The sequence below is a fragment of the Rhinolophus hipposideros genome (genome assembly GCF_964194185.1).
Source record: "Rhinolophus hipposideros genome assembly, chromosome: 4".
Lineage (NCBI taxonomy): Eukaryota > Metazoa > Chordata > Mammalia > Chiroptera > Rhinolophidae > Rhinolophus > Rhinolophus hipposideros.
This window is the reverse complement of record NC_138050.1, coordinates 61,892,603-61,917,855: the sequence shown is the minus strand read 5'-3', so window position 1 is coordinate 61,917,855 and position 25,253 is coordinate 61,892,603. Positions and strand designations below refer to the sequence as shown.

Genomic DNA, 25,253 nt, shown 5'->3' with positions numbered 1-25,253 from the left:
GAGAAGGTGTGTTTTTTTTTTTTTTTTGAATTTTGAGATTTTTCATTTGAAGGTAAATCTCAATGCTATTGAATTCACAAATATGCTAATTTAAATACCCAATTCTATTTATCTAAAACACAAATTGCAAACATACAAATATCTATTCTCTCCACATGTCAGAGCCCATTTATTTCATGGTTTGGAAATGCGGAGAATAGATTCCCCTTAACTGCAAGTCAGCAGGTGTTTCTTTACAGTTAACTTTAGCAAAATTCATACAAAATAGTAATTAACAATGATCTTGTTAACTTACAAGGAAACACCTTCAAAACTGCATTTTGTTAAAGTTTGTGTACTAAAATGTAGAAAAACTGAACTACACAAATATTGAAAAGTTAAAAATTCCTTAATTTTTTATTCCAAAAGTTACCACTACCACAATTTTCAGGGCAATATACCTGATGTAATGAAAAGAAAAAGAAAAAGACAAAGCTACAACAGATAAAAGACCTCAGGAATGTACATCTAATTGACACTACATTGCATTAATCAATAGCTGCACTTTTTGCAAACTGTGGCTATGACAGTCCTGAACAAGAAGGGTTTCCTGTTTAAGCTGCAGTAACTTTTCTGACTATGGATCATCGTTCCTTCTGTGGCAGATTTGTACAGTTCCTCTAATGCATTTGGGACGACTGTCTCAAAGTAACCTGCAGCTTTCCTGACAACTCCTCGCTCTATCTCCCGCTAAGAACTGTAGCGCTTTTCTGCTGAGTTTTTAGAACCTTCTGCTACCATATCCACCACTTCCACCACCAGATCCATAACCACCACCACAGGGACTGCCCCAGCTTCTTCCACCAAAACCGCCCCCCCTTCATGGGTCCATAATTTGATTGTTGTTGTCCAATAATTTCCAAAATCATTGTAGTTCCCACCACCACCATAGTTACCGCCAAAATTCCTTTCATTGTAACCGTCATATCCTCCACCACCACCGCCGCCATATCCACCGCCTCGTTGGTTTCCATATCCTGGCCCTCCACCACCACCATAGCCTCCTCTACTGCTATAGCCAGGACCACCGCCATAGTTGCCACCATCACCTCCAAATCCATTATATCCACCATCACCGCCTCCATAACTACCTCTGCTGCCACCTCCACCACTGTCGCCTCCTCTTCCACCAAAGTTTCCACCGCGGCCAAAGTTACCCCCACCACCTCTAAAGTTTCCTCCGCAACCCATAAAGTTGCCAGATCCACCTCCACGACCTCTTTGCGATCCAGCAGACTGCATTTCTTGTTTAGAAAGGGCCTTTTTCACTTCACAATTATGCCCATTAATAGTGTAGTATTTCTGAACAACAATTTTATCAACTGTATCATGATCATAAAAAGTTACAAAAGCAAATCCTCTTTTTTCCCCACTCTGCCTGTCTTCCATAACTTCTGTGGTTTCAATCTTGCCATACTTTTCAAAGTAGTCTCTCAAATTATATTCTTCCGTATCTTCTTTAACACCACCAACAAAAATTTTCTTCACTGTTAGAAGGGCAGCAGGCTTTACAGAATCCTCTCTAGAAACAGCTCTCTCTGGTTCCACTACACGCCCATCAACCTTGTGTGGTCGAGCACACATCGCTGCATCCACCTCTTCAACACAAGAGTAAGTAACAAAACCAAAGCCCCTGGAACGTTTTGTTTGGGGATCTCTCATCACCACACAATCTGTGAGTGTGCCCCATCTCTCAAAATGTTATTAAACTGTCATTGGTAGTTTCAAAGCTCAGGCCACTTATAAACAGTTTTCTCAACTGCTCTGGTTCCTTTGGATCATGGCCCTCCTCCCCACCGGCGGCGGCGATGGCCAGAGTCGGGCTGGGGGCGACCTGGTGGCGGTTTTACCTCCATTTTGAGACCGCACTGGCCTCTTTCAACTCAGCACAATATGGGACCGAGAGGAAGAGGCGGGGCCAGTCGTCACGTGCTGCGCTTTCCGCAGCGCGGCTGGTCTGATAGAGAGAAGGTGTGTTTTAAAGTGTGTCGTAATCATCCTCCATCGTGACAACGTGTCATACATCGCTTCTGGTATATGGCAATTTCTGTCAGATAAAAAATTATGGTGTGTCCTCATCAACCTTATTTACTGGATCTGGCACCGTGCGACTTCTGGCTCTATCCCAAAGGCAAAAAGATTCAGGACATGGAAGCAGCCATGACAGTACAACTAAAGACACTCACGAAAGATTACTTCCAGAAATGCTTCAGAAAGTGGCAAAAACAATGGGACAAGTGTGTTTGAAGTAAGGGGGAATATTTTGAGGAGGATTAATGGCAATGTGTCCTTTACTGTAATACATTTTTTAAATTTAAACATTCATCGTATTGTTTGGTCACACCTTGTATATGAATCCCTTCATCATTTTAAAAGAATAAATTTCTTTTAGAAGTAAACATTCTTTTTGGTATTGAATGACCAGTCTCTGTTAAACAAAAATAGATTTAAAACACTTTACAGTGCACAGTCTTCAAATGGAGCATGTGTACCTGAGTTTTGAGTAGGTTTATGACTTAATGCATATATCAGTTCTTTTAGCAATAAAGGTAAAATGGATGAGGATGAAATGTGAGAGTATTTAAATGGTTCTCAAGATTTTCTGGTTCATTTGTAGTGATATTGGACTCTTTCGTCCTGGGCTTTAATTTGTTCCTGGTGCTAACCTGATGCTGTGCAGGGACATTCACTGAATCCCTTCCTTCAATCCCTCTAATTATCCCCACTTCCTGGAGAGCTTGCTTAGAACTGGGATGAGTGCTTGCTATTAAAATGTTGGGCTCCCCTGGCTACATGTAACAGGGTAGTTTTGATATAAAATTTATGTATAGCGGAACCCAATAAGAGGCTGAAGTCATTTGCTGTGATTTAACTTAATCAAATTGGTAGAGAATATTATGGAATTGTTTGGTCAGACAATGGATTAGGCTTGTAATAAATAAAATCATGGTTAATATAGTTCTTCAGCTTATTTGTTCCATTGTTATTTTTTAGTGTATATTGAAAAAGAGATCTGACTGCATCAATGATATGTGAAACTATCAGATTTGCAATTTTGTGTATATTTGCAGATGATGGCAGTTCTTTTTGCTGGGAGCATCTATTAATACAGAGATTTGTCTCTTTAGGTTCATGTGAAAATGGCGGATGAGGCTGTCTGTGTTGGCCCAGCTCCCACCAATAAAAGCTACCTCAACATGGATGCCATCATGGAAGCCATTAAGAAAACCAGGGCCCAAGCTGTGAGTCTGAATGAATCTATCTGCTGCAGCTGTTTCATATGTAATGAGCAGAAAGCTAGAGTTTGTATTAAAAAAAAAAAAAAAAAGAACGATTGAAAATGCTATTGCAGTTAGTTCATGTCACATGAGTTAAATGTGGCCGAATTCGTTACTGGAAATCAAAGGCTTTGTAGCACCTGGCAGTGTTGGTCGCTGATCCTGCAGGTGGCTGCTGGATGCAGCTTTCACACCAGGGAGCAGTTTCAGTTCATTTCCAAATTTGCTAGGAAAAAAAATAAGAAGAAATCCCAATTAGTTTTGAGTATTAACCCTTTCAGTGTAATAATAGCATTTAAAAAAATTCTGTATTATAAACGAGACTTAAAAGAACCTAGTTTAAATTCTATTTTAATCACTTAAAAATTATGTACACCTAGTTGTACTTTCAGAAATATAAACAATGTAATTGGTAATTAGTTTAATCACATCAATAGATAACTTACATGGAGAAATCAATAATTCTCCCCACCCCCAATTCTGTTTGAATGAAGTGTCTGTGTGTGTGTGTTTGTGTGTTTGTGTGTTAGTATCAGAGAACCAATTACATATAATGTTAAAAACTATGCAAACTATGCAAAGTTATCTCTACAATTGGATGGAAGCAGCCAACACCAGCAATTAGCCTGGAGTGCTTCAGTTAGTGTTCACGTTTCTTTTGAAAGAAATGTTTTAGTAAGATGCATGTTTAAATAAAAAACTGAATTCATGAATCTGTATCATAGATGTTTACAGTCTATTAGCAGAGTTAATGAAGGTAAAGCTCTTAACCTTTTAACTATCGCTTGTCAGAATGCAATCTTTAGTTGAACATTTATGTAAAATAAAATTGATGGAGTGAAACATCCTGTGCTGTGATAGTTTACATTATTCTGTACCATGTTTGTAAAGTTTGGTTTAGTTTTAAAAAATCTTGGTTGTAGCTACTTCTAGATTACTATACTGGCCTTTCCAGAAATTTGACTTTCCTTAAAGCAGAATTTCTGCTGGAAATATATTTAATACTGACTGATCATAGAGTGGCTAAATTTATGTTTGGCCAATGTGGTAGAATCAAAAATTACTTGATTAGAGCAGGGTGGTAGAATTTAGATTGTAGTGGGGTGGCTTGCATAGCATAGCATAAAGAGGCTGTGAATGGCTAAGCAGGGTGAGGAGGGAAAGGAGTAAACATTAGAAGAAAAAAATTCAGAGTCCAAAAAAAAAGTAAAAACAAACTTTCATTTTAGTTAGATTTGACAGCAACTGCTCATTGGGTAGTGGCTGAGTACATTCATGTCATCAGGAATAAGATGTTAGTTGGCTTAGTGGCCAGGGTTTTGGAAAGTAGCAGTACCTGGTACTGTAAAGAAGGGGAATTGAGGTTTTTTTAAAAATCTGTCTCGCAAAGTGTTTCCATTAATATAATTCTTTGACCCACCAGCCATTAGAAAATTATCCAAACTTGTGGCCATTGTTAGCCCCCAGAAACAGAGTTAGAGTTGTTTTGAATAGTGTAGTCATATGCAGGTGGAGGGGAAGATGTGTAGGTAGATGTCCCTGAGCGCAGTTAGGACATAGATAGTGTACCTGAAGTGAGGGTAAAATAGGCAGTTTCTTGGAATTTGACTTTGTACTTACGAATGTGAGTTGGAGCTGACCAGTATATAAGAGAAGTAACCTTACTCAGGGCCTTGAACAATAAACACAGTAATACACTTTATATTTTCCTTATCAAAATTTTGCAATATGATAAAATTAAAAGTGTTTTTTGTTTTCATTTCTAAGGTACATCCAGGTTATGGATTTCTTTCTGAAAACAAAGAATTTGCCAAATGTTTGGTAAGTTTGTAATGAACTGTTAACTTATATTTCAGAAAGCAGTATAATTGTGTTGCTTTTGTAAATGTGAGTAGTGATGAATTGTAGAATTTTAATTGACCCAACAATTCTTTGAAAATAGTTTGTGAAAAGAGCAGAGTTTTTATTCTGTTACCTATCTTGATTTGAAAAGTAAAAATGGAAAAGTTATAAAATTGCCATTAAACCTAATGAGTGACAGCTAGTTTATTAAATATTGCATGGACTTTGACTTTTAAATTTGTAAACTTCAGATTTTTAACTAAATATATCAGTGAGTCCAGTGATTTATTAAATATTATACCATGAGCAAGGCATGTGAAGCCAGAAGATTTTACTTTTTCTCTTTAATGGCGTATGGTGACATTTAAGATCAAATCTTTCTACCTTCTGTATTTTGGGAAAAGTTTTTTTTTTTTTTTAACAATCTGAGTATTCTTCTGATATCACAATTCTAGTTAGGTGAATTAACCATATTTGCTATTAAACTGATTTTCCAGGCGTGTTTAGTACTGAAACCTTAGTTTTCCGGTACTAAAATATGATTATGAATAATGTTTCCAAAAGCTCATTAGATCAATTGTCCTAGGTATTAAGTTATCTTAATTTATTATTCTAGTATGTTATACTTTGTTTCTGGTGGTGTATTTTGTTCTGCTATGGATTCAAAATTATTTATGAATATAATCATTTTCTAGGTAAAATTTCCACTCAAAATCTATAAATTTAATTTGGAACAATTCTTAAGATCATAGAGTTCTAGCTTAGAATTATCTATGCTAACCAATTTATTTTATAGATTAAAAATTAAGGGCTAAAGAGGGCGTGATTTAAGATCACACAGATGGTGATAGTAACAAATGTTGGGAGAAGGTGGATTTGGTGGAACTATCCAATGGTCCAGATTTACCAGGTTTTATGCCTTTAATTCACATTTTCCCATTTACACTTTTTTTTATTTTTTATCTTGTCTGAAATTTTTGGCTGAGGTTTTGTCATTATGTAAGAAATTTGCATATAATACTTACATTTAAATGTATTTGTACAATATACTGCGTTAAATTTAAGTTTTTATTGGTGAGGATTCTCTGAACTATGATCCGTGGGCCTGTTTGTAAATGAAGTTTTATTGGCAGACAGCCATGCTCATTCATATACGTGTGGTCTGGGGCCGCTTTTGCTCTACAGCCGCCGAGCTGTGTAGCTGTAGCAGAGACTGAATGGCCTGTGAAGCCGAAAATACTTACTGTATGGCTCTTAAAGTTTGCAACTTCTGGTATAAATGAATATCTGAGTCCAGAGACGTTAAATGACATGGTCAAAATATTCATTCATGCATTTATTTGTTCATTTAAAAAATGCTTATTTGGTATCTATGTTCAGGGCATTTGAGAAGTATATAAAAATGAATCAGATGTGGGTGCTGCTCATGAGAAGCTTGTAGTCATGTTGTGGAAAGTAAGACAAGTACACAAATGACTTCGATTCAGGAAAGAAAATATTACAAAGGAGTTCAAATTCTCCGTAAATGAAGATAAGAAAGATGATTTCCATTAGGGTTTTCACATTAGAGAAAATAGTGTAGCATGTATGACTACCTTCCTTTGTCACTAATTTTCTTTCTAATCTTGTTTCTTCCATTTCCTTTTATCAGTGCTGTGACTCAGCCAAGCCAGACTATATGCTATTCCCACACATGGCTGGTTCTTTCCTATCCATGCCTTTCATCACTCTTTCCCCAGTGGGCACACCTGTTCTCTCCTCCCACATTTCCAGTTACTGTGTATCCTTAAAGGCACAATTCTCATGTTACCTCTACCAGCACAGTTTTCCATATCCTTCGGGTGAGAAGTAATCCCTTTCCTCTGTCTTTGAGGGCATTAAATTTTTTTTTCTCAGATTTCTTATTTGGTATACCACTTTCCATATTATGTTAAAATTGTTTCTGTATTTTAATGTCTTCTTGAGACAAGAGACTTGGTATTATCAGTCTTTGTTTCCCTTTTGTTAGCTATCCTAATGATTTCTCCCTAGTAAGTTTACTGAATATTATGGAAGGATTACATAAATGTTTTTAGATTAAGAATTATGAAATGATAACCTGCAAGAAAACTTTCTGCCTATCAAAAAGGACTGTTTGTAACTAGAAGCAGGATAATTGTGTGTTTTGGTTTACTATGAATATATTCAGCTAGTGCTTTTTTTGGGGGGTGCGTCATGGCAAGATTCTTATCTGGGATATAATTTTCCCACCATTAAAGTCTTTAACCCTTGGAGTGTTCCATTGAAAATGCTCCTGTTGGAATATCTGGTTATAGATGGTAAGTTCATAAAAATAACACAGTGAAAAGAAATTGCTTACAGATTTTATGTCATATAAACATTGTTTGTGTGATTGGTAACTAACCATTGAAATTTGATAGTTATTATTCCAAACTGGATATATTCTTAGAAACCTGATTTCCAACATAGTGGTGATAGATAACCATGTTAGTGGAAACTTTTGGCAAGAAACACTGGTAGAAGATGGAGTTTTTTTTTTTTTAAGTTTCATATTATGCAGTTGCCTTTATTGTAATAATACGTCTTACGTTTGAAATTTAATCAAATATGGAACTTCCCCCCCATTAATTTCTGATTGTGTTGTTTTTATTGCTGTTCAAAGACCAGCATAATATTTATTTTGTTTATAGGAAATCTATTTGTGCTTTATGTGATATATTATTGTCCTCAGTGAATAATGGTGAATAAAAATGATATGTTGAATTTTTTTCTGAATTTATAATATATATTTACTTTAGAAAGTATACAATAAACCAAATGTAAAAGCATACTAAACTTTGTAAATTTCCTTCACAAGACTTTATTCTTTATGCTTAATTTACACTAAGTGAGATCAGATTACATACAATCTCTATTATATATTATTAAGATAAAATCATATCTTGTTTGTTTTTGCTTAAATAATTCAAAAATGAACTGTTAACAAAGTTACAAATAACCCTCATAAAGAATAGCAATTTTCAGTCATTTTAATGTACCAAGCAAGTAGACTTTATTTCCAAATTTTTTCATCTGTAGTTCCTCTCTGGACTCCTTGTATTCTGAGCAGTAAAGGAACCCTGATGAGAGGCTGTGAAGACTGTTAGAATTAAGAAAAGAAATTCTTAGAATTTATGAAAGCGCTTTGAAAGTTAAAACTACTCCTGGAAAAAGAGGATATTGGTTTAAAGGGATTTTATAGTATTCCTAGTTATCTTTCTGGTTTATATATATTTTTTCCATATTAAATCATATTTTAGTGCAGCACAGCATTATAAGTTACAGTAATTAATTTATGTGAAATTTTTTGTTAGACTTAATAATTTGCATTTCGATTTGGGTCTTATCCATGTATTTAAAAGGTGTGTGTATATATGCATGTAGATTGTGGGTTCTATCCAGAATGCTCATCATTGAGGGTATAAGAAGGGAACTCTGTAGCATAAAGCTGAGGTTTGATGAATGTATTCTTTTATCTCCTTTTGTTGGAGACTTTTAGCAAGATAGGGAATATAACTATTGTGAAAACAATAAAATGTAATTTTTTTATCCATTGGATTAAACAAAAATTTTAAAAATAGCTATAACATCCAGTGTAAGCAAGTGTACAGGTAAAGTGTCTTCTTGGGAGTATAAATTATTTCAGCTTTTTTTGGCCAGAAATTTGTTAGTGTCTATCAAAATTCAAAATGTGTGTATTCTTTGACTTGACAATTTCACTCTTAAGAATTTCACCGGTAAGGATATACTTTGAAAATATTCATTGTAAGGTTGTTTATAATAGCAAAATTTGGAAATAGCTCAATTTTTTCAAATGAAGAGAATGACACCTACCCTGCAGAGTTGTTATAAAGATTAGAAACAACATATATAAGGAACTTAGCACAAAGTCTGGCACTGCCTGGCAAATCACCTTACTCATTATAGGTGTTAATAATTATTAATTGAGTGGATGATTAGAGCTACTGAAGAGATTTTAGGAGTATAAGGTAGTTAAAATTAGTGTTTTGGGGAAATTTATCTGATAGTTTTCATGTATATTTTGGGAGTTTAGATTTTTTTTTCCCTGTTAAGGAAATTAATAATTTGATGTAATTATAGTACTACTGTGTTTCCCCGAAAATAAGAGCTAGCTGGACAGTCAGCTCTAATGCGTCTGTTGGAGCAAAAATTAATATAAGACCCTGTATCATATATCATATATCATTCATATCATATCATCATATCATATCATACCATATTGTATAATACTGGGTCTTACAGTAAAATAAGATCCGGTCTTATATTAAGCATTAGAGCTGATTGTATGGCTACGTCTTATTTTCGGGGAAACATGGTATGTACATAAGCATGATACTGTGGTTTACAGAATACTTTGACATATGTGAATTCATTTTGTGCAACCATTGAAGCTGGATATTAACTCTGTTTAACAAAAAGAAAACTGAGACTCAGGTGCAGTGACTTGCCTACAATCACACTATGCTAGTAAGTAACAGAATCAGGACTTAACCGAGGATGGCTGACTGTAAGTATAGAGCACTTTTAAAAAATGTTATACACTAGTTGGCTCAGTTGGAAAACAGCATTCAAATAGCAGCTGAATAGTGAAGACCAGATAACTGTAGGGAAGTTAGCCAAAGCCCATAGAAATCTTTCCTCCCACTTTAATAGTAGTATAGGCGATATAGGCAACACATGATTAGTTTGTACAAAAGTGACTGCTGTGTGGATAGAAACTATTAGGTTGGTGCAAAAGTAACTGCGGTTTTTGCAATTACTTTTCACTTTTTAAACCGCAATTACAAAAAAACAAAAACAAAAACCGCAATTACTTTTGCACCAACCTAACGGAAGAAAGCCTTTTGCTAGGTCATTGGTCTTTAGTTATGAGGTTGTAATCCATGGTGTGTCATTATAGTTGTGAAGTGGGTTTTAAGTACTTTGTAACTAATGCTAAAATTCTGAGGTTAGAAAGTTTACCAGTGATTTTATTTAAAAATATTTTTGTTTTTAGAATAGTTTAGAATGGATTTAAAATGATTTATGTGATACAGTATTTGATCATGTGAAAAAAAATTTTTTTTGAATAGGAGAAAAGGAGAGACTTAGAACTTGCAAGAGAGTTGCATATTTTATAAATGTAGGCTGTAGTATGGGAAGCTCATGGAAGTATGCTTTGTGCATGACTTTTTTATGTAAGTTATAGCTTAATAAAGGCTGAGAAGTGTTACTACAGTGTATTTTGTAGACAACTAGTTTGAAGTACATAAATTTTCTTAAGTACGTATATTATTAGAATTTCCATTTTGGACAGAGATCTTTGATTTTATAATTAAAAATTTCAATGTTTGAGAACCCTAAAATTGTAAGAAATTTAAGTCATGTGTGTACATTGAAAAAACAAGGTTTCCTGCATTTGTGAATCTCTGACCCCAGCCTCCAGTTTAAACCGCTAGAGGCTACCACTGCTACAATTCTCTGGAGCACATGTGTGCTTACAGTTTTGTTACAGATTTGTTATATAGGGTACTCTTATTTGCTGAACTTGGATTTTATTTGTTTATAAGAAAATAACGTTTTTCCCTTCCCCCAGGCTCTTAAAAATAGATATGAAGTATCTACCCACAGATACACTTGTCCCATTCTCATTTAATCTTCATGACAATCTGTGATACATTATTTTTATTCCTGATTTTATAGAACAGAACAATAAATGCCTTGCCCAATGTCATATAGCTAGTAGATGAGAGTATAGATTCCAACAAAATGACTATATGACTATTAATCCCATGTTCAGTAAATGTTCCAAACTGCTTCTAAAGTGAATTGGAACTAGACTGGATTGTTAGTGGTTTTTCGAAAAAATTGATTCCTTTGGCTGGCACCTATTTTTGCTATTGCTTTTTTTATCCCCTATCGGTGTACCACTGTTAAAGTCTAAAACAATTATTTCTTTTGTTTTTCTGATCTCATGATCTTGGATGCCAGTATTGTAACTGTCTTCACTTAGATTTGCTGACTTTATAAATAAAATACTTGAGTGATCTGGTAGAGCTATAGAATTCAGTCATTGATTGATACCTTTTACCTCTCGTAATATTCTTCTGTTGAACTAAACAAGTCTCCTTGGATATAGAGGAGAAAGTTCCTTTCCTTTTGACAATACTTTTGTAATGTACTTCTAATTGTGACTCTTAAATATGTCATGTTCAAAAGAATTTATGAAAACCTATGAAAGAAAATTCATAACACCTTTCTAACAGAATGTCCTTTGAAATGTTTGGGGACATGTTTCTTTTCCTGCATTTTGGATTAAAGTTCAATTTATAAAATATTTGTTGAAGAATTTAAATATGACAATAAGTAGAAATGCTCTTTAGTGGAGACCTGAAAAGGAAAAATCTTCCTTTATTTTTTTTAGGGAGTCTTGTAAGGATGTAGATAAGGCAAATTACATTTAGAGTTGTGGGGTTTTGGGGAGTGGTTTCAATAGGGATGTTAAGAACCTGGGATTTCTTCCCTTTACTTGAGGTTAAAACAATTTGGATTTTAATTTTTTTTTAACAGAGAATTTCTTTCCTTTTCTTTTTTAAAATTTTATTGGGGAATATTGGGGAACAGTGTGTTTCTCCAGGGCACATCAGTTCCCACTAGCTCCAGTCTAGTTGTGGAGGGCGCAGCTCAGCTCCAAGTCCAGTCACCGTTTTCAATCTCTAGTTGCAGGGGGCGCAGTCCACCATCCCATGCGGGAATGGAACCAGCAACCTTGTTGTTGAGAGCTTGCGCTCTAACCAACTGAGCCATCCGGCCGCCCCAATTTGGATTTTATACTCTAGCTTTCGTTCTGTCTCTTCTTACTGTCTACTTGCAGTTATTAACAGTCTGGAATCAGAGTTAAAATTCTTACTCTGGCACTTTATAGCTATGTGATCTTGGACAAATTGCTTAATGTTTGACTCTAAAGACTCAAGTGTCTTGAACTTGATATGTACTTCTCATTGCATGAATATGTACTTCTTCACCTGACTCTTTATATTGGAAATATGCCTCTTGTAGCTAACCTGTAGTTGGGTCATGCTTTTTTGATCATTCTGGTAATCTATATCTTTTAATTATAGTGTTTAGTCTATTGTTTTTTCATTTGCCTCTTTATTTTCTTTAATAATAGCTTTATTGATATACAATTCACATACCATAACACTCTCTGTTTAAAGTGTACAATTCACTGATTTTAGTATAGTTATGGAGTTGTGTAACCATCACCACTGAAATTTCAGTAAAATCTGTTAACGTTTAATAAAGTGTTACTGATGTGCCTAGGTTTATGTCTACCATTTTTATTGTTTGTTTTTTGGTTGTTTTTTCTTTTTACCTTCTGTTTTTCTTTCCTGTCTTCTTTGGATCACTTTAATGTTCGAAATTCCATTAAAATTTATCTTTTGTATCTATTTTTTTTACATTTTTTAATGTAAAAATGTGCTATTTCTAGGATTACAATATGCATCCTTAACTTTCTGTGTTCTACTTAGAGTTAATATTATACCAGTTCAGGTGAAAATGTAGAAATTTTGAAATTATCTTATCATCATTTCCTATAATATGGTTATCACATATATTTCACATGAATATCTTATAAATTCCATGGGAAAATGTCATAATGTTTGCTTTAAAATGTCTGAAGAGAGGACATTTCCTTCATTAAAGATCCAGATATTCGGTTGAAATTAAGAATTACTTTTATTTTGGTACATTTTTAGGGTACATAGAAGAATTATTGTGTTTTATTTTTATTTATTATATATGTTTTTAATTGTAAATCCTACATAACAAAATTTACCCATATCACCATTTTAAGTGTACAATTCAATAATATTAAGTACATTTACCTTGTGCAACAATCACTGCTATTAATCTCCAGAACTTTTTCATCATCCAAAATTGAAACTCGATACTCATTAAACAGTAATTCCCTAGTTCCCCTATCACTATCCCTGGTAACCTCTGTTCTTCTTTTTGTCTTTATGACTTTGTATATTCTAGGTAACTAAGTAGAGACATACAATATTTATTCTTTTGTGTCTGGCTTATTTCACTTAGCATACTATCCTCAAGCTTCATCCATGTTAAATTACGTGACAGAATTTCATTGCTTTTTAAGTCTGAATTATAGTCTAGCGTATGGATGTACCACATTTTGTTTATCCATCATCTGCTGATTGTCACCCAGCTTGTACACAAGTACGTAGATGGCTGAAATGCTATTCTTTTGCATCTCTCAAGAGGCTTTCAGCACATACTTGTTTTCTCTTTGTTAGGTGAGAAAAGTTGCTGAATTATGGTAACTTTGTGGTCTCTTAAATTTTATTTTCATCCATTTATTTTTATGTAACCCCTAAACTTAGAATTCAGTAGGAAAGATTTTCTTTTTGTTCTAGTAAAGGTAATAGATTGAGGATATTGTTGGATTAAATGAAGTTATGTTAATTATCACCATTACATATAGTTAATGATTCTTGTTGCCCCAAATATATTCTAAAATTAAACTTTTAAGTGTATGCTTTCTAAAGTGGGCAAAGAGGCAGAAATAATGAGGTGATTGCTGGACCTTATCTAAATATAATGTTACAAGATTCCTGAGGCACCATATTGAAGCACAGTATGTGATATGCTCATTTGCTAAGTAGAATATTCTTTTCTTGTCTGTGCGCACTTCCCAACATACTTATGGCATATTTATGTGCACCCCTGTGTGTGTACATGTGTGTATTTTCGTAGCTTTTTATTCAGTCCTTCACATGCTAGTTGTTTGTTGAATACAGGTGTTATGAGAAATAAGAACATATCAATTAATAAAAATTGTGGTTTGCACTTCTTAACCATTATATTTTATAAGGAAATGTTTCGATTAATAATGACAGCTTTAGAGATGCTGTTGCTGATTAGAATGCACAATTTACATAAAATATGTTGGCTGTATAGACAGAATTGGTTATACATTTATATATTAGTTATAAAATCAGTATATTGCACTAAGGTAGCACACATTAGCTTGGTGTTTGATATTATTGTATACTGGCATAATATTTAGGAGGCTAACTTGTTTGCACTACTACTGGAATACAAATTTAAAATCAGTTTAAAAATAATTGTTGAATCTGGGTGATGAATAATGGAATTCATTATACGTCTCTGTCTACTTTTGATTATGTTTGAAACTTTTCATTAAAAAAATCTATTAAAGGAAATTCATTAAGCCCAGAAGAATGTTTTTCTCTATCCTGTATTGTTTTGGGAGGCCAGATTATTGGAGAGCATATAATGAATTCAGGGTTAATTTGGTTGTCTTGAAGAATACATATGCATAAGGAGATTTTAGTCATTGTCTTTGAAATGTTTTCCTGTTATCAAAATGTCTGGTTTTATTCTTCTTCATTACTTATACTTGTTATTTTTACTTATACTTGTTATTTTTATGATAAGGAGAAAGAGAATAACATTTTGTCCTTATCCTTTAATATTAACAGAACAGGCACCAAATTAAAATCAAGGTATACTATGTAAAAACATAGTATACGCTTTTTCCAGGTCATCTTCGTTTATCACATCTTGACTCAACTATGGCCGCCATAAAAGAGTTAGCAGAGAAGTACCCTTCTTGTGCCTATGAACTGGTTGTGAGACCAGAGGGAAGGTATAAAAGGAAGCTCCTTCCTGGGTGATGTCAGTTACCAGAAAAAATAATCCACTTGATCAAAGGGTGGATCTAGAACAGTAAGGAGTAACTTTCATTATTTTAGGGATCACTTTAAAGTTTTTATGTTTTATGTGCCACGATGGCACGCTACTTCTGCTAGGACTATCTATTACACAGGACTGCATTTCTCAAAGAGCTTTTACCATGCTATGTTATGATGTGTGCTTGCATTAAAATAGACAAAGAAAATTATCTACAGCGCACATTTATTGCCACAAGAAATGATAACGTTTTGATTCATTTATGTTTTGCTTATAATAGAATAAGAATTTGAGAAATTAAGTTCGTCATTGTGATATTACTGTGTTCGATCATTAAATCCCAGCCTTCACAGAATATCCATTAACACTTGGCCCAGTTTGGAAAAATGATGTCGTATGGTAGGAAGAGCAGCTACCACTGCTGGTAAATATGTTTTTTAATTGCAAGGAATTAAACAGGAGAACTCACTTGAGTTCACCTAGCAAAGGGTAAAAATTGATGTGGATTAATTTTGAATGGATTACAAAAATGGAAAAGAAACCATTATTTCATTTACATGAGAGGTTTATCTTGTACCTTCTAGCAACTGTGGGAAGGTGCCAGACATCGTTCTAGGTACTAGATATAGTCAGTGGTGAACAGACTTAAATTCAGACTAAAATCTGAGTTTTCATGGAGTTATTTTCTAGTACAGGCAGGGAGATAACAAATGAATTAACTCAGTCAGATCCTGATGAGTGCTATAAAGAAAATACAGTGAGAGATGCCGGAGAGCGTTGGTTCCCTGTGTGTTCTGGGACACCTGGATATCTTTCAGAGACTCTGCCAAGTAAAAACTGTTTCATAATAGTTTTTCCCCCTGTCATTCTCCCATGATTGTGCAGTCGAGTTTTCCAGCGGCTACATGGTGTATGTTATCATAACAGATTAATGAAGACCAGATAGGAGAATCCAGCTGTCTTCTATTAAGCAGGATGTTAGAGACTTGCAGAAATGTAAAACATTTCCACTTGTACTGATTTGTTATAAAACTGTTAATTCTAATTAACTTTAAATAGGTTTATTCTTTTATAATTAAATGTTTTTAGATGTCTTCATTTTAATGCTGCAAAGATTGATAGATATAACAAACAAAAGCTTTTTGAGATGATCACATTTTTAAAACTCTCAAGAGGTTCTGAGCCTAAAACGTTTGAGAAACACTGCCAGAAGGTGATTGGATGGCTTCTTTAGATACAAAAAATCCTTTCTGAGAGGGTGACTGTTAAGCTGAGATTTCCTAAGAGAAGTGCTTTCTAGGCAGAAAGAGCAAGGTTTCTGACTACACTTCCCCAGCCAGCTTACACATTGTCTGGACTTCATTACTTTCGTGTCAAGTCAAGACTGTTACTTATTCATTTCTGAATTCCTGTTGTTTACCATCTTACTAGTCATTAATAATTGTTTGCCAATTTTAATGCAATTGCTTATATACATTTCCAAACATGAGACAAACTTCTGGAAGGAAGCTTATTCTCTTTGCTATTCATAACAAGTTAATTTGAAATATATTTTTATTACTTAAAAAAATTAACAAATATTTGTTAGGATCTGTTATTTCCTATTAATTCCTTTTGCATGAAAAATCATATATCAGATTTTTATATATATGGATTTTAGTATAAAATGGTTTTGTCTTCCATACATATTAACCGTGAATTTTTTTGCAGTTTTTATGCTTTGGAGTTTTAATTTTGGCCTATATTAGTGTAGTGTATAAAGGCTCCGGTTTTTATTATCATTCCTGCTATTACCACCTTTATCACACCATTTAGAAGCAAAGCAGTTTTACAAGTGAATAGTAGAGAAAGATAAAAAGGAAATAATGAGTGTACATAAAATAAGGGTACAAGCAACAAGGTCGATAGTGACCATAATATGAATGGATGAGATTTCTACCCTTAGCAAATCGTTACTTTTTTTTGAGTTTGTACTGTGTGCCAGCCACTATTCTAAGCACTCTATGTATAGTAACTCATTTACTTTTCATAGTAGCCCTACAGGTGGCTAGTACTATCTTCACTTTATAGGTGTAAGAAGTAAAAGGAAGTTGGGTTTAAGCAAGTTGCTCAAGTCACACAGCTATTAGTGGCAGCGCAAGGATTTGAACTCAGGCATTGCCTACACTCTTAACTTCTGGGGCAATGTTACCTCTGAAGAAGAGATTGTACAATTTGTTGTAGAGCAAAACAAAATAAAACCTTAAAATGTTTTCGACTCTTTTTCTTCCTCACCCATCGTTATTTTTTCCCTGTAAGATTATAATTTTATAATTTGTTACAATTCTATAAGTATAATTTGTTAAGCCTATTGGTGCCTCTAGCTTGTAGAACTTTTCCAGACCCAAAGGGACTATATTATAAAGAGATTAAAACCAGCAATGGGGATGAACTATAGATATTGAAAGATACTAAATAAGGAATAAGAAGAGAGAGAAAACAGTTCTCTCTGAGGTGCCAAAAAGCAACCAATAACACAGAAACATATATCCTCTAGAAGGTAGAGAAAGGTTTCTATCATCTGAGGAAATTACCTGGATGAGTACATTTTCTTTTCAAGGTAAAAGAAAGTCAAATCTCCGGCTTTGTATAGCAGGTATACTTTTGAATGAAAGAAGACTTTGTTAAATGGGTCTTTGATAGGGGAAGGGTGAGGACTTGGATTCCTGGTGAACTGACGATTCTCTTGTTTGGGGGATTTTCAAATATTATAATTTCTTAAGCCTCTTCGTGTCTCTAGCTTGTATAACATTTCCAGTCCCAAAGGGATTATATTATAAAGAATCATCTGTAAAATTATATTTTCACATGTGCTTTTTTCTTTCAATCTGTATATGTCTTATCGTGTCATCTCTAATTTATAGATTAAGAAACTGAATCAGAAATATAATGATTTTCCTAATCACAAACTAATAATCAGTTCTTTTAATTGAAGTCTATTTTTTCAGGCCCTGAGGGTTCTAAAAAGCTAGAGTTTCATTGTGCACCATTATAGAGAAAATTTAAGTTTAACCAGAAACCACAAAGAGAAAAAAATAACCATTCTTTCAATATTTTTAAAATTTTAATATTATGATTAATTTTTTATGGGCTTTAGGAATCTGCAGTGCTTTTTAGGTCATCAGAGAAAGATAAAATTATAATCAAATGTTAATATTATGAGTGCTTACTGGTATAGTATAATAAATTAACATATTAATACCTTCATTCATTCTAGTGACACATTTATTTAGAAATTTTCATTTAACATTTATTTTAATTATGAAAATAAGTTTAACAATTAATAGTCATTTGATGTCTATTCACATTTCAGTTTTGATTTTTCCACTGGAAAGTGTAGATTGGATTATGGTCTATTATAGAGTCTATTATAGAATAAACTGTATTTTGTGCTTCAATAAATGAGCCCCTCCTCATATAAACCAAATATTTTGTTTATTTTGAGATGTAAATCATCAGTTTATATGATTTATAATTTTTTCTTGACAAGGTTCTAAAGTTTTCAGATTCTTGCCAGGTCCCTGGTGAGCTTTAGATCACTAAGTCTAGAATATTTTGACTGAATGAATAAACCAGTAGATTAGTCCCTTGTTGATTTTTTTTTTTTTTTTTTACAACCAAAGCCGACCACTTTTACAATAATGTTTTGCACAATATTTTTTGTCAACGAAGTGTAAAAATTTCATGTTTGTCTTAGCTTTTCAGTCTATGAAGTATTAATGTGGTGACAGGCCTGCTCTGTTACTGTTTTGCAGCGAGCTCTTTTGATTGATGTTGAATTGTGGCTTCCCGTGCACACAGGGTTAAGTAAAAAGGTTGCAGTCATCTAGCGAGCATTTTCCCTTTAATGTGCTCATTAGTGGCGGCAAGTCCAGGTTTCAGCACATGTCAGTAATTTACATTTCATTGCTGAGTGGCTGCCCTTGTTCAAGAGTTGTTTCTAAGCCTGATGAATATATATTGGGAATAAACAGAGTAGATGAATTGAAAGCCAAATACCCTGCCAGGCCTTTCAGTTGGATCTGAAGCTTCCAGTGGATCTCTGATTAGCAATGCATGAAGCAGAATGAACATGCAAAGATGAGGCCTACAAAAGTTGTCACAGGTAGGCTATCCCCTTTAATCCCCTTTTTGTGACCACCTTTACATTTCATCCTTATCAAATTCTTCTTTCACGGCAGCCTTTCTGTTAAAGTGCAAATACTCTGTGAGACCTACTAGGAAGTGAACAATAGAGGATCAACCTGGTTCCTTCACACCCTTCTAACTATTAAGCCAAGTCTGATTGTTATGCACTGAGTCGACCGAAGCAAAGGGCTTGATAGGCCTTACGGCTCCTAGGGACCTCATTATTGCGATTGGGATCTCTGTGGTGATTCCTTCTGGGATTCCGTTTTCCCTCTTTGCCTGATTGGTACCAGCTTGTTCTGGCTTTTGAAAGCTTGTGTAGATCATTAAAGGGTAATCTGTGGAGGCTGTGGTCAGTGTAGCTGGACATAGGGACAGCACTCACGTTGTCTTTGAAATTGAGGTGTTTGGGAAAATCCCCAAGTTTTTTTTTTTTTTTTTTTTGTAGAAAAACTAGATATATTATAATGAAGCATTTTTAGCACTCGGGATTTTATTCTAAGTTACTTCATGCATAGATGGAGTAGCATTAGGAAACACTAGCCTAGCTATTTTGGAAGATTAAAAGTGTAATTCTTTATACATTTTAAATTTATTTCCATATAGATGGAAATTTGGGTTTATTGCAAGAAAGTATTAATACTGCAAGTTGTGTTTGGATGGTCTTCTGTTGTCTATTTTTGGTTTTAAAACATTGAATTTAAGAAGTTTTGTTCGGAATTCATGTTTAGAATCAAGAGTGAATTTATGCCTAACAATATGGTATTAAAAGACATTGTAAAATGTCAGTACTTAAATCAGATTATTTTATGATAAATTTAGTTGGATGTGATTTAACTCATGGGTCATTTAAACATGAAGGAATGTTAAGCACATTTTAAGTTGTTATATTAATTTTTTGTTAGAGTTTTAATAGAGAAGAAACAGCAGCGTCATCTTTGGAAATTATTTTATGGGCATGAAGATAAAGATATGAATTTTGAGAATAATAGTTTAGTAATGTTCTGATCAGTATTTGTAGTCTTTGCAAAAACGTAACAATAAACTTACCTTCTAGATGACTACTTGAAACTATTCCTTTTGGATGCTTGCCAGATAAAGCCTCATGGGATTAAGTTCTGGAAAATCACTTGCAAATTTGTGGGGGATATCAGTGACTTTGAATATTTAACTGTCTAAACTGTCATCTACATACATTCTGTCTCTGCATTGGGTAAAAAAATGAGAAGTTTGTCATCCAGTTAGAATTAAAGGTGACATCTGCTTTTAATTGGTGTTTTATTTTCTTCCAAGTCAGTAAAAATTCAGTAAGACATGAATTATCAAATTTTGCAATGCTAAGCAACTTGTCAAGTGACAGTAAGCACTACCTTGAGCCCTTGTACAGATGGGAAGTGTTAAAATGTTGATTAATTGTCCAGAGTTCTGATTATGGTTTTAGAAGGCTAAAGCTTCTGTAACCATTGCCAGCTTTCTAGTGTCAGATAGTATCCATTTGTTAATTTTGTAGGCTCTTTTCAATTACTGGCAAATTGCCTCTTGTATAATGAGAATTTAACTAGTTTTAGTGATACTTGGTCTGGTAGACTGGGGAGGATCAGATAAGGCAATGGAGAATTCTTCTGTTTGTCAAGTCTATTTTTTAGTAAACATCTTAAATTATTTTTAATAGAAAGATTGAAAAAAATCTAAAAGTGAGTTTTAAATGGTATTCTCTTATACATACTCATGATGTGTTGAGAAGAGAGTATCTGTTTGAATCTTGGCAAAGGAAGCCTTGCATGGGTTCCCTGTTGAAAAAGAAAATGGATTTTTTGTTTTTCGTTTTCACCATTTCCAAACCATTTTAATGTATAAAACATAAAGATAAAGAAATCAGTTTCTTCAAGAAGAACATGTAAAAATAACTCAAGCCTTCAAACGTTTCTCAGAACTCTAAAAGACCAAAGAAAATATTCCCATCATGCTAAGTACAGTTTACTTTTCTAGTTACTGAAAATTTCTGCATGGTACCAAGTAGTCTCTTTATAGAAAGTGTGCCTTTAAAAATTCAACTGTGAAGATATTCTTCTTCTTCTTTTTTTTTTTTTTTTTTTGCTAATTGTTAATCTGAAAATGGCGTTTCTCCTTTTTCTATTTGAATAGATCTGTATATTGGAGGTAGAATTCTGTTTTAAAAGTGGTTAGGACTTGTGGCAACATTTCTCAGATTAGTTTCTTAATAGGACTAGACTTTAGTTTAATTCAGGTTTTCTTTTTTGTTGCCCACTTATGAATATCTGATAAATGTTTAATGTAGTAGTTTATTTTTGCTACCAGAAAATCATTGGATTATTTAATTTGATTCAGAAAATCTGTCCTGTTCGGTTACATGGGTGTTGTGTAGATTTATTTCAACTTAAAAACTAGAGAAGATGCTTATGTAAATTAACTTAATAGTGTTACATATTGTTGATAAGTAGCTTCTTAAACCCAAAGGCCCACTTTAGCAGTTCTCATACATTTTTAGAAAATAGTTCAAAAATAGAAAACTTAGATTCTCTAGCTAAATAAACTATACAAAACATAGTCATTTTGATGCCTGATAACTTCAGGGTTCATTGCCCCTGTACATTTTTCAAATTATTTGCTTCTCAATACATAAGGCTTTAATTTACCTCCTACTGACAAACCCCAAATGGGTTTTTAAGAATTTTGAAAGTAGACTGCTATAGTAGTTGTGCTTCAGTGATGGCTTTGATTGCTGACAGAATTTCCTAAGACACCCCAAATTTAGAAGGTTGGGAGGTTTAAGCATATTTTGGGCAAATGCTAAGGTGTTTTTTCCCCCCCCAAGATACAGAATTACTGTGTTCTATAATACTTTTCTTTCTTTGAATCCTGTTTTAATGCCTGTTTATTAAAAAAAAATAATTTAGACAAAGATTTAACCACATTTTTTCACTGTTTTTGTTTGTATGGTCTTCTTTTAGTCTGAATTTTACATAATAATAAAGTTAAATATTTGTACCTTGAAGTATCCTAAAGCGTAATTATCGTTTTCATAAATAACTTTGATATTATTAGTAAGTATAATTTATATACTGATGAAGAATATCTTAAACCAGTGTTCTCTTAGAGGTGTTCAGAGTGACTTTCATGTCATTTATTTATGCTTGTTGAGTTTTTAAGGAGTAGGGAAAACAGTTGAGACCTGTATTTTACTGGAAAGAAGACTGATGCTTATAGCTAACATTTGAATTGGGGTAATGATTTACTTTTTTGGCCCTAAGTGCTCTCATGATCTTTTAGGAAACAGATTGTGGTAGACTTGACTTGTTAATCATTTCTGTATTTTCAGCTCATTTTGGTGACTAATACTTGTTACTTATATTGTTTCTCTTTGCCTCTTTGCATGCAGTTCGTGTTGTTTAAATTACCCAGCTTTCTTTATCATGTGATTCTGTCACTCTATTGACAATTGATTGGATCAGGGATTAGTGTCTGACCCAAAGGCAATCATCTGTAGAAGGGTCATGGCCCACGGTATGTGGGTGGGGTAGGTGTGGATGTGTGTGATGGGGGTTTTGGGTAGTGGTGGTGTGCAGAGAAGGTTGTGACATTTGAACTGAAATAACTGAAAGATGAGAAGGAGCAGTGAGCATGTGCAACTCTGGGGTAAACCCTCTCCAGGCAGAGGGACTAGCAGGTGTAAATGTTCTGAGGCAGGAATGAGATTAGCATATTGGACTGAGAAAGAAGCTGGTGTGGCAGGAAAATAATGAATGAGGAGGCATATGGTAGAGGATGACATTGGAAAAGTAGGCTCAGGGTCACTGAAAGAGATGGGATTTTAATCTAAGCAGCTTTGGGGAACTCCTGTTGGGAATTTGAAGCATGTAGTGACATAATGTGATGTACTTTATTACTATAACAAGAATACATAGCAGACTGAAGAATTATGTGATTAAAAGTAGTTAATGAAATAGAAGTAGAAAAATTTAAACTATATACTAAATATGACAAGAAACTGTGCCCTAGCAGAAGAGAAGTTGAAGTCTCATGCTGGTCCACCTATGAAGTCCTCTCTCCTTAATTTTGTCCTCCTGTTCTTAGGATTCCTCTCTCTGTGAAAACAAAGCTATCTTCCAATTTATACGTAGCAAATCATCTACTTTGCAGTCTACCCCACCCTTACCTTTAGAGGTAATACCAAGAATCATTCCCCTTCTCACAATGGTTTATGTCCTTAAATCTGGATTATTCAGTTTTGAAAAACACTTGAGTAAGACAGCCCACGGGAACCTTTGACACTTTAAGTCAGAACACCTAAGGGGTAGGTGTGGATACAAAGGGAATAAATGCTGTTCCAGTTTAAGGTGCCCATTATAAATTCTGTCTCCTATGGTATCTTCCCACCAGTGGTAATTACTGATATACTTCTTTCTTTACCTTTCTGTCTGGCTAGCAGGCGATGGTTACATCAGACAAGTATGCTTAAATGAATGCTTGTGTGTGGTAGGCATGCCCTTATGCACACACGTGCATATTCCAGTGCACACTTTGCCTCTCCAACATCATTTCCACCACGAATGATTTGTTTATCCCATTATGATCATTTTATCTTCCTTGACATTTATTGATTTGGGGGTAAATCAATGAAGCCTTAAGCCAGTTTGGGCCATTGAAACATAATGAGAGGCTTTCTTTGGGATTCCTGGGAAAAAAACTTTCTAATTCTTAAGAGAAACAGGCATTAGTGCTCAAGCTTTTTTTCCCCCCCTCCCCTCATGCCTTTGGTGAATGAGAAGGCTTGGTGCTCCTGGCAGTTATGTTGTCACCGTGTGGATAACTATCCTAAGGACAGAGCTGAGTTACAGGATGGGGCAGACCTGAGAGAATGGCAGAGAAATCCAAAATTGGGAGAGACTGAAGAATTTCTGTCTAAAAGTGTTGGTTGGGTGTATGTTGGTTGGGGGAAAGTAGGGACGTGCAATGGGTTATTAACATTTTACACTCATAAGTTATAGATGGCCTCGTGGGGAAGTCAGATGGTGAAATGATTACTTTTGATGGAGGAGGAGTGTCTATAAAACTCTTAGGCTTTGAAGATTTGATACCCTCAATTCTCTCTTAAGTAGGCATTTATAAATATAAAATCGCTTCTAAGCGATTACATATAAATCGCTTCTAAGTCATCTCTGCAAGATGGCTGTTTAGCTGTTCCTCATACTTATGACTAGAATTTTAAACCTTTTTTAGGCCTGCTGCGGCTCGGAGGGCTCAGCCTGAGGGGGAAGGGCGAGGAGATTGAGAAGAGACAGGAAATCTGGGATCTGGAGGTCCACCGTCCACGGATGGCAGAGCAGTGGCGCAGTCTTTATTTCACACACAGTTTTTATACAGTCTTAGCATAATGGTCTATACAAACAAGTATTAGCAGAACAAGCAGGTATTATTAGAACATTTTGTTTTGTGTATTAGCCAGTTTGTATGTCTGTGGCTACATTGGTGTTATCTTGTTCTTCCTGGGAAGATTGCTGAGGCGAGGCTTCCCATGGGAATGACCTTGCAGGCTGCAAGGCCCTTGTCAGTTCACAGCCTGCTCCCCACAAGGCCAGCGTTTGGCAAGCTTTTTTTGTTAAGGGCCAGGTAATAAACATTTCAAACTTTGCGGGCCACATTATTCAACTCAGTTGTAACTACATAACAGTGCAGTTGTAGTGTGAAAATAGCCCTAGACTATAAATGAAGGAGCATGGCTGTGTTCTAATAAAACGTTATTTGTGGGCACTAAAATTGAATTTTATATAATTTTTAACATGTCATGAAATACTATTTTTTTCAACTATTAAAAACGTTGGAGAGAAATGGACTATTCTGTGGCCTGAGTATGGTGTTTGAAACAGCTGCATATCTGTACAAATATATTTAGTCTAATACGTATTTCACTATCTTGTTCATAAGGACAGATGAAGTAGGGCTACTAAAAGAGACTTTGGGTGACGTGAATAAAAAAGCACATGGTACAGTTATTTCTGCTAACGGATGGGGAGTGTATAGTAATGTGGAAAATAAAATACAGGAATAATGTACAAGTAATACAAGAATGTGTTGTATAATTTAAATGTGTAGGGCCTACTAATTATATTTACCAACATTAGATTTACA

At 34.4% G+C, this 25,253-nt stretch overlaps 1 protein-coding gene and 1 pseudogene across 3 annotated transcripts in view; one reads left to right on the top strand and one right to left on the bottom strand.

Annotated features, from left to right (window-relative positions):
• Positions 1 to 25,253, top strand: part of PCCA (propionyl-CoA carboxylase subunit alpha) — a 359,957-nt gene that overhangs the window by 65,048 nt on the left and 269,656 nt on the right. For both annotated transcript variants that reach the window (XM_081046031.1, XM_081046032.1), the window contains exons 5-6: positions 3,168 to 3,281; positions 5,085 to 5,138. In XM_081046031.1, coding sequence (XP_080902157.1) covers positions 3,168 to 3,281; positions 5,085 to 5,138 — 168 coding nt within the window. The remainder of the gene's footprint in view (positions 1 to 3,167; positions 3,282 to 5,084; positions 5,139 to 25,253) is intronic.
• LOC308496548 (heterogeneous nuclear ribonucleoprotein A3-like) lies at positions 761 to 1,895 on the bottom strand (annotated as a pseudogene). Its single transcript has one exon. The product of its transcript is annotated as a heterogeneous nuclear ribonucleoprotein A3-like (transcript).